Source organism: Molothrus ater, chromosome 3 (genome assembly GCF_012460135.2).
Source record: "Molothrus ater isolate BHLD 08-10-18 breed brown headed cowbird chromosome 3, BPBGC_Mater_1.1, whole genome shotgun sequence".
Taxonomy (NCBI): domain Eukaryota; kingdom Metazoa; phylum Chordata; class Aves; order Passeriformes; family Icteridae; genus Molothrus; species Molothrus ater.
Window position 1 is genome coordinate 20945571 of NC_050480.2, and position 10349 is coordinate 20955919.

Consider the following 10349-nt stretch of genomic DNA (forward strand, 5'->3'; position numbering starts at 1 on the left):
CATGATTATCTTCAGATCTTCTCCTCAGACATGTAATATTCTTTCATTTTTACCTAAGTATATTGCTCCAAAATGCTGTGCTTTTTTCTGCTAAGTTCCTTGTTTGAGCTATTTCTAACTGAATCAATTAACTGGTTTAATTAAGTTCTTTTTTATGTGGCATCTTGTTCAGCCTTTTAAAATAAATCTGCCTTATATTCGCAATTAGTCTTTACTCCGCATTTCCCTTATATCCCTTTTCATGCTTTCACTCCATTATCCTGCAGACTTTCAGGCAAGGCTGCCTTAAAGGCATTATAAAATGTTCCCGGTTGCTCTACATCCATCACCTTCCACACTCTGCCCCTTTGTTCTTTTGATTGCTGCTTTTACCCAGAGTCTATTGAAAACTTGAATGGCACTGTGGGCAACTTGAAGAGGAGGCTTGCAAGCAAAGGTGCTGAAAATTCCTTGGCCAAGAGTTTGGTTGTACATGTAGGATTCCAAATAACCAGGAAATACTGTCACTGAGATTTCTTACACTTTTGTTGTGCATAAGCAAAGCCAACCACGTGACTGGTTTGTTTTCTAGCAGCTGGGGGAGAGAAATAGTAAAATGTTTCGTGTTGCTTGCTTTTGTATTAATGTATTAAAACCTTCCTCCTTCTCTTTTGTTAACTGCACAGGCCTATAACTGCACAGTTGTTCTGGAGAGAATGTCCTCTATATGTACCACTCTGAAATTACTGTAGTAATTTCCACTCTTCAAGGTTACTTGGAGAACCCTTTTTTCCTCACATTCCACCACCACTACCTCCTTTCCGAAGAGCTGCTGATGCAGTGGTGATTTCCAGCCTAAGCAGCAATGCCAGAGCTTTAAGCAGGGTCTCTTGAGGGTAGTAAGTTTTTTATTGCAGCCCGCTAGCATATTGAACCATTATGCCACCTTGAACATAAGTGCAAATAAGCACATGACGACAAAATTACTTAAATTTCTGCCTAATTTATTAGTGAGGAAAGGGATGGCATATTGTTAAATGCTTCTTGAAATAACTGTCCCTTTCTCCCCTAATCCCTCTTTTTACAGGTCTGATCTTGACAACGCCTGGAGAGAAGGACAAAGCAGAATCCAAACGTGCAAAATTCTACAACGAGTTGTGGTTTGCAGTGCTGATGGTAGTTCTAGGTTTGATCCTCTTGGCTATTCTTCTCTCCTTAATTCTTCAGAGGAAGGTCCACAAGCAACCTTATGCACGAGACAGGCCTCCTTTAGTTCCACTCCAGAAAAGAACATCACCAATGAGTGTGTATTCATCAGGTGAAACCCATCCGGTATGTTTGGAAAAATGCAGCCAGTTTATATCCATGATACCTGCCCTATCAAACACACACACAAACGTTTTCTTCCTCCTTCCAACAGTTTGTTGCACATTTGGTTACCAAGTGGAGGCTGTTTAGTGTAGGGAAAGGACTGTCTGGTCCCATATGAGCCATATCTGTGTGGGCACACCAAGCAGGGTTACAAGAGCTTAGTCCAAACAGAACTCTGAGACACCTGGTCTGCAGGCCCTGAAATGCTTCTGATGCCTAAGACAAACTTTGAATGTGGAGTCACAGGATATGCAAAGCCATTGCTGTCACCTCATGTTAGCTGACATCTGCACTAGAGCTGAGAAGTCTTTGGCATGCTGTGAGAAGGTAGATGATAAAATGTGCTTTTCAGGGGAACCTTTCATGTGTTCCCAGCTGCCTGCTGTGGATGGCTAACCAGGATCACTCTGACAGTCTTTGTCAGGTATCCAGGAGATATGCTGCAAAGAACAAGACTTAGGGAGAGGCTTTATTTCTTGCCAGTATCCATCTACCACCCAGCTGGACTGCTCTAGGACAAGCAAGCCAGGAAGGTTTGGAGTAGAGCGAGAGTAATCAGGGAAAAAGCTAGAGAACTTCACAAAATGCACAAGTGCGTTTTTGCACATGGACCCACAGTGGGGGCATCAGAGTGGTGGGAGGAGGGCTACTGGGAAGTGATAAAGAGGAAGGCTCTTTTTATCCTGAGAAGTTATAACTCTGAAAAAGAACACATAAAAAACATGTTCCATCATGTAGCAGAGTAGTAGCGCTATCCTACCCCTTGAAAAAGCAAAATAAAAGGAATATGGCAGTTGTTATGGGATTGAGAATGGGAGCAGCCATGCCTTCCATTTTCATGCTTCTTCCAGGCACAGGCCATGAGATGATTCTTCTTGTCACTTCTCAGCTTCTTTTTCCTGTGAGCACCATCAAGCAGCATAGTGACTCCTGCATCCTTCACGCATTCTGTTCCTTCTTGTCTCGGTGCCAAGACGCTGCATCTGTGCCTCAACCAAGAAGCTCTTGGAAACAATGGGATTTCCAGTGTGCCCCTTCTCCTGGCAAAGGCTAAGAGCATAAGAAACTTTTTTTTTTTCTCGTGGTTTTGATTCCTTTTCCTCTACAGTCTGTCATCTTGTGTTATTCCTCTTGACTTTAAAATGTCTTTGCTGTTGGCATGCCTGCACAATTCCTTCTCATATTCCTGCTCTTTCTTTTCTTTTTTTTTAAACTTTTTTTTCTTTTTCTTCTTCCAACAGCTCATGGACTTTATAGAAAGGAAGATTTTTAGTGCAGCAGTTGAAGGACTGATCTGAGAAGTTAGGACAGAGCTACCATGGAGCGGCAAAATTGCTTGTTTTACAATTGTTAGTGAGGTCATGGCAAGCAGTGCTGGCTGCTCACACAGTACTTTGACCACTTAAAAATTAAACAGTGTCTGGTCTTTGCCAGTTCCCCTACTCCCCCACATCCTGCTGTACAGTTCTCCCTCACAGAGCTGCAGCTAATTCACATCCTCTGTCAGATACCTCTACACTGCAGCTTGCCCTGCCCTAATGCTTTTCCTCCCTCTCTTTAATCTCAGTTTGAAACTATTGCTGACACGTCCGATTCATCAAGCAGCGTCACTCTCAAAAGATACACGATGCACTTTGAGGTAGAGTCCTCAGCTTGCAGAGTGGCCAGACGTGTGGTGTGTCAGATGACCCAAGCATGCACAAAGGCATCTGACACTGCATGTTTCTCCTGGTGGGTGATGATTTTTCCCCCGGTGATGAAAAGATCTGCAAACATCCTCTTGCTGTGCAAGTCTAGACTATCACAAAAATCTTGGGACTTCTGGTTGTTGGTACTTCAAAAAAAAATTAGGAAGAAGAAAAGAGAAAAAATGGGGAAAATTCTGGTTTAGTATTGGTGGCTTTTTTGTTTGTTTTTAATTATATGATTGTTCTACAGAAGGGAAAGGTCTGGGCTTTTTCTCTTCTGTTTATAGCTGCATGATTTTGAGGCATGGTTTTCTCTGTTCTCTTCCACTCCTGCTTTCATTTTGTTCAGCTAAATTATTTAAAACCACGCTGTTTATTTTTTTTATTTATTAATTTGTGTCTACCTCACAGGGACTGGCAGATACAAAAATCCCAGGGGCTGGTTCTCCCACGAGCAACCGCAGTTTCCGTCTGGGAGCCGGGGGGAGGAGGCCGAGTCAGGGCCAGCTGAGCCGCACGTACTCCCCCGCCTCTCTCCATCGCAGTGTCAGCCAGCTGCTCAACCTCTACGACAAGAAGACTTTTGATGAATCACCTTGGGATGCCATCCTTCACAACCATCGCTCTACTGGCCGTGGCTTGGTAAGGGCTCCTGCTCCCCTGGGATGCTGCTGTGCGTCACCTGCTAGAGATTTGTCTGTTCTGTTGGAATCATGAGACAGTCTAAATGTCATGACTTCCTGGAGATGCAGCCAAAAGGCCTCGAAGGACATGGCCATAGCTTAGATCCTCAAAATTCTTCAAGTCTACTGTTTTCTTCTAGAGTTGCAGGTGATCACACACTGCTCTTACAGGATACAAGTGATCCATGTGCATCTCTTTAAGGTTTCCATTGAACTATTAACTCTTTGGTTATCAAGGAAATGTACCCTGAAGAATTCCCTTCAATTTGGTGGTTTTTTTCTTTCCATGCAATTCAGCAAATGTACATGTCTGAGGTGGTATGTCTTGGCATCCTTCGCACATTTAGAGCCAGAGGCAGGAGGTTGTGTTCTATTGACTCCCGTTCTATTAACTGTGACTCAGGTGCTGATGAGATCTGCTCTCTGTCCTCTGCTCAGTCGCAATGCAGAGATTTTGTGAATGCTCAGATCTCCTGGCATGTGTGACAAATTAATTCAAATTCTGACCACATGGGACTAGAATAAGGTTAGAGGGGGCAGGCAAAGTATTTCTCTTTTAATACAGGACAGAACTAGACAGTGTCATCAACAGGGATCTGAACACACAGATACAAGGCATGATTTTCAAGCCAAGGACAGTGATGACCTCCATTCCTCCTTGTCACCAGGAAACAGGCTTTTTAACTTCCAACCTTTCCTGACCAAATGCATGAGAAGGGCTTCAGTGATCAGTGAGGCATGAATTTCCTTCCTAAAAATATGAAAATTAGGGTTCCTAAAAAGAACCCAGAATGGGGGTGAAGGACCTATTAGGTAGTAACAGAATTACATGGCTAGTGAGTGCAAGTTAGTGAGTGGGTCTTGTCCAAAATGCAACTGAACTGGACAATAGTCTGACACATAAATCTAAGTAGCTTCCTCAGACTTTCACCTTCAGTTCACCAAACACCTGGAAGGGCTGGAACATATGGGCTTACCACAGAATAGGGGTGTTCGTTCCATCACTGTGAACCCACTTAGAGCCCAACAGCAGGACCAAGGAGGCCAACAAGGTAGTGATTACTCTAAGCAAAACCCCTCTAGGGACAGCTTAACTTCCAGCCTGCACTCTGCAGCTCATGGACTTCCCAATCCAGTGTTATCATGAGTCAGCCTTCCCATTTTCTCAGAGCTATCAAATCCTTGTGATTTTAATTCCCTGGGGAATAACAACTCACCAGGGCGCCCCTTTCTGTGCTCCCATTAGCCAAAAGAACAGCTCCTGCTGCTCAGAGAGAGCTCTTGCTCCAGCCACTTACCTTGGGCTGACACCATGACTTAGTTGAGGTTGCAAAACCCCCCATGTGCACATTAGAATGAGTTTAAAAATACTCCAGTGAGTTTCAGGAGTGGCAAAAGCCAGACAACAAAAGTTTTCATTTCCTTTTGGTGGCAGACAACCCTCACAGCATGAGCTCAGCTGCTTTATCAAGTCAGCAGCTCTTCTGTCTATCAACCTCACATTAGACATGTGTACAAAAGAAATACAAAAAATGTATTTGTTTTGGTTTAGGGTAAATTTGAGTGAAAAATTTTAAAGGGGATTTTTTAGAAAGTAGATTTAAGTTTTTGTTTTTTTTAAATTAGTTTGGGAAAAGATATTTTGGAGAAAAGTGGAAAATTTGTTTATTTAATAATAAAGTATTTATTAGTATAAAAAATGAATAATAATAATAATAATAAATTTTTTGTGGCTTTAAAAGAGATGATAAATTTTGAAGTTTTTTATGGTTTGTAGTTTGGTTTATTTAGTTTTTTATTAGTTTTTTTGTTTTGGAAATGTGGTTTAGGTTTAGTTGGGTGAGTTGGTGGTTTTTTGGGTGTTTAGTTTAGAGTAGGTTTAGTTTTAATAAAAGGAAAAAAATTATAGTTTAGGAATTTTTTTGGTTTACTTAGTTAAAAAGTAGTTATAAGTAAAGGAGAGTTTTGTTTTGTTGTTTGTGCTGTAGATAATATAATTTAGGAGTTGAAATGTGGAGGAGTGAGTGCAGTTTTTGAAAATAAATTGTGTGGGGTTATTTTTGGGGTTTTTTTGTTTTTAGAATTAGTTTAAAGGGTGTAAAATTTATTTTTGGGTTAAATACATGAATGGGATATCATTGACTATTATAAACTTATTTTAGAATATTTTTTTATTTTTATACTGTTAGTTATTAAAAATATATTTAAAATGTTATAAATATGTATAACATAAAGAATATATAGCTATATATAGATAGATAATGGTAGTAATATTTAGTAAATAGTGATATTTATATATAGTTTTCATTTAATAATTAGATTTTTTTTGGATATATATGGTGTAGTTTTATTTTTTTATATTAGGTATAATGTGTAATTTGGTTTTTGAGTAATGATAATTTTATTAATGGGTCTGTTTGTATTTGAGGTAGAATTGATTTAAACTTTTTTTTAATAAATTTTTATATGTGTTATTGGGATTTTGGTTTTGTTTATTGTCTATAGGGATTTAGATTGGGTAGGGTTTGTTTTGTTGGTGGAATTTTGGGTGTTAATTAGGTGGTTTTTGTTAATATTTTTAAATTTAAAAATATTTTTATTTAATGTCTTTTAGGTGGTTTTTACCAGTTTAATGTATTTTTTAAATTTTGTTTGTAGTTGGTATATGGTAGGGGATATGGTATATTAATTTAATGTTATGGTTTTTAGTTTAGGTGTTGATAAGACTGTTTTTGAAATCAGTTTTGTTGTTTAATTTAATTTTTTTAGGGGTATTATATTTTTTAATTACTTATTTTTATGGTTTAGGATGGTGTTATGGGTTGCAATGTGAGGTATAGGGTAGGTCTTTAGTTATTTTGTTGTGGTTTTTATTATTGCTAGTATATAGTGTTTATTGTGGAGTGTTTGGGGTAGTGTGATGTAGTTAATTTGTTAGATTTTTTATATTTATATTTGGATTATTGTTTATATTACAGGGGTTTTATTTGTTTGGTGTGTTTGATGGTACTGTATGTTTTATAGTTATAGATAATTTGAGAAATATTGTTTATGATTAAATTTATTTTTTGGGTTTCTATTTATTTATAGGTGGTATTTTTTTAGGATTTGAGGTATTATGGGTTTATTGAGTTAAGAATAATTATTTGTGTTGTTAATTTACGTTTTTGATTTTTTTGTAGTTTATTTGTTGTTTCCGTGTTTTTTATTAGTTTGATTTTGGGGGAATATGGGTATTTATATGGTGGATTTTTATAGATAGTTTTTTTGGTTTGGTAGTGATTTTTCTTGTTTTTTAGTAGTTTAAATTGGGGTTTTTTAAGGTTAATTAGGGTTTCTTTAGTTATTTTTATAGAGTATTGGTTATTACTTATGAATTAGTGTAGAAGTAATGTTTTGGAGTTTTTTGATAATGTTTAGGCTTAGTTGAAAGTTTTTGAGTTTAGTAAGTTGGTTGATTTATGTTTTTTTTAGTAGCTCTTGTAAGTTCTTGTGTGGAGTTGTATATGTTTGTTTTTAATTTTTATTTTTATAATGTGATTAGAATTATTAGTTTTATTTTTATAATGTGATAAGAATTATTATATCAATAAGAATCCAATAATTTTATAATGTGATAGGAATTATTTACACTCTTTTAGTAAAAAGAGTGTAAAGTAATTTTTTTGTTGGTGGTTGGTTGGATGATGGAGTTTTTTTTTTTGTGTTATTTCTTTTTCAGTTTTTTTTTTATGAGATTAAAGGTTTTATATTTAGGTTAACTTGTAATTATTTTTAAAAGTTTAGAGTGATTTAGATTTTTTAATATGGGTGTGTTGTGTGATGAGTGTAATTTATTTGTTTTATGTGGTATTGGTGATATGGTGGGTAGAGGGAATTTTTGTTTTGAATATTTATTTTAGTATTGGCAGTTGGGATGTTAGGAGGAGTTGTATTTTGATGTTGATTATTTTTGAGGTGGCTTGGATCTTTTTATAGGTTGTTATTTTTTTTTTTTTGAGTGTAGTTGGTTTTACATTTTTTGTAATTTTGGTTTTGGAATTTTATTGGTTGATTCTGAGTTTTATTAGGTATTTTTTGGTAAAGACTTCAGGATAGATTATGGTTTTGTTTGTAAAGTAGAGCATGTTTTTTATATATGGTTTTGATTTGATTGGGTTAAGGGTTACTGTATGAGTGATTTTTTTGTTTGATTTGGGTAAAGGTTTGTTGTTGTTTAGGGTTTAATTGGAAAGTAGTTTTTTTGTGGGTGATTAGGTAGAGAGGGTTTATAATTTGGTTGTATTTAGGAATAAGTATTTTTTTAAAGTTTATAGTGTTTAGAAAAGTTTGTGGGTTGTTTTTGTTGGTTGGTGGAAATGTGAGTTTGATGATGATGTTGGTGGGAATTTGATGTTGTTTATTTTGTTTTTTATTTTTAGGAACTTGATTTTTTGAAGTTTTTAAATGTTTATTTTTTGATGGTGAAATTGGTTTTTTTGGAAAACTTGGATGATTTTTAAAATATTTTTGTTGTTGTATTTTTTATATAATGATCTTATTGATGTAGATGTTTGGGAGTTTTAATTTTTTTTTGTGTAGTTTGGATTAGTTTAAGGTAGATGGTGGGATTGAGTTTTTATTTTTGGGGTGGTTAGTTTTAGGTGTATTGTGTATTTTTTATTGTAAAAATTGTGTGTTAGGGATAAAATTTGAGTTATTTTTGGATAAGAGAATAAGTTTAGGGATTAAAAAAGGCATTAAAATGTTTTAAAGTTTAGGGATTAGAAATATATGAAGGTTTTTGTTTTGAGAGATTATGATTTTAAGTAATATGGTTATTGATTGCTTTTTTTATTATAGAGTAAGTATAATTAAAATGTAATTAGTATAGGTTTTTTTATTTTTTTGGATTATGTGTTGGATGTTAAAAAATGTCTTGGCGATGTTAATAGTGGTATATTACTTTGTTGTTTTGGATTTTTTGTTTTTATTGGAGTTTTAGTATGTTTGGTATGGTACTGCTTAGTGGTGGAGTTACTTTATTTAAGGAATGATAGTCTATAGTTAATTTTTAGTTTTTTAGATTTGTGTATGTTAAATGGGGTTGTTGAAGGGTGAGGGGGTTTTATTGAGTATTTTTTTGGCTTTTAGTTTATGGATTGTTTTGTGGATGGGGATTATGGCATTTTGAGCCATTTTGTACTGTTGGCAGTGCACTGTCGAGGTGGCAACTGGTATTTGTTGTTTTTTTATTTTTAGGAGTTTTTTTGTGGATGGGTTTTTTGATAGCTTAGGTAAGGTGTTTAATTACTTAATGCTCTTTGTTTTTATAGCCACTATCTCAAACACTTACTTGAGGTTTTTTAGGTTTTTGAAATACTTACTTTGGAGGAAGTCCATGCCTAAAATGCATGGGGCTTCTGGGCTAGTTACAATATGATGTTTCTTTTATTCATTTTTAGTTAGAGTCATATCAGTGCCTTGTTTTACATTGCCCTGAACAAACCCAAGACAAGACTCTGCTCCTGTGTTGCTCAGCTACTCTCTTGCAAAAAAACCTCCTGCAATGTTTTTGAGTCAGTTCTTTTTATTACACACAGTAGCTTAGGAATGGTGGTTTCAAGTTTGGTTCACCCCTTGTCTAGCCTGAAAATCAATCTAGTGAATGGCTGCAGTGGAAGCTTGAAGAACAAAATTTTACCTAAATCATGCGTGAGGAGGTTGTTACGCAAAACAAAAATGTAAACATGTATTTTTTCTTTTCATGGCTCCAAGTTCCCCAGTACACTGTAACAAACACTGTATTATTGACCATTCGTCAGATATATAGAGTAATTAAAGGGATTGATTGTGGTTTTTTAACTTACTGCTTATTGTGAAAACCTAATTGCCTTGGATTCAAGTGCTTATATGCTTTAGGTTCTTATCTTATCCTGGGAGGAAAAGTAAGACATTAGAAATGCACTTATTTATCTATTTTAGAACCAGTTTTAGTGGGTAGGAGGAAAGAGAAATGAAGAAATCACCTTTAGTCTGGTACAGCTTTGGCTGATATTCTTCTTTTTTCCCTTTCTTACAGTACGTAGATGAAGAAGATCTTGTCAATGTCATCAAAGGCTTCAGCACTGTCACCAAAGAGCACACCACATTCACTGACACCCACCTCTGAAGAACAAAACCAGCTTTTCTAGAAAGAGGAAGTGGGTAACTTGCCAAAAGCAGCCTGCATGGCCTTTGCAGGCAGAGATAGGGCTGCTGTTTCCCCACCCCTTACCCTGGAGTTCATAGATAAAACTGGTTTTTGGGAGGGGACTGGGGAGGGAGGGTAAGTTGGCCTTTTTTTCAACATCCCTTTCACTGTGTAGTAAAAACTGTGAGCTAGCACTGACACCTCAGAAAGGTAAGAGAATAGTTTGACAATCCCTCAGTCATACAGTAGTCAAAGACTGAAGGTAGAGGCTCCCATCTTTGTCTCTCATCCAGCTTTCCCAGCTGAGGAGGGTTGTAGGGGCAGGGGAGGGAGGGAGGGAGGGAGGGAGGGAGGGAGGGGGACAGGGCAGCATGTTTGGTATGGAAAAGTCTTTTACATGTCCAAAAACCAGCATGTGGCTAAAAGGGGCCTGCATGGCCAGATGTCCATGTTTTC

General features: G+C 36.6%; 1 protein-coding gene across 1 annotated transcript in view; it reads left to right on the forward strand.

Annotated features, from left to right (window-relative positions):
* USH2A (usherin) overlaps positions 1-10211 on the forward strand; it is a 375273-nt gene extending 365062 nt beyond the window's left edge. Inside the window, exons 70-73 of the mRNA XM_036380788.1 lie at positions 1067-1311; positions 2918-2989; positions 3450-3680; positions 9783-10211. Of these exons, the coding sequence (XP_036236681.1) occupies positions 1067-1311; positions 2918-2989; positions 3450-3680; positions 9783-9872 (638 nt within the window). The 3' untranslated portion in view covers positions 9873-10211. The remainder of the gene's footprint in view (positions 1-1066; positions 1312-2917; positions 2990-3449; positions 3681-9782) is intronic.
* Positions 10212-10349: the final 138 nt, after the last annotated feature.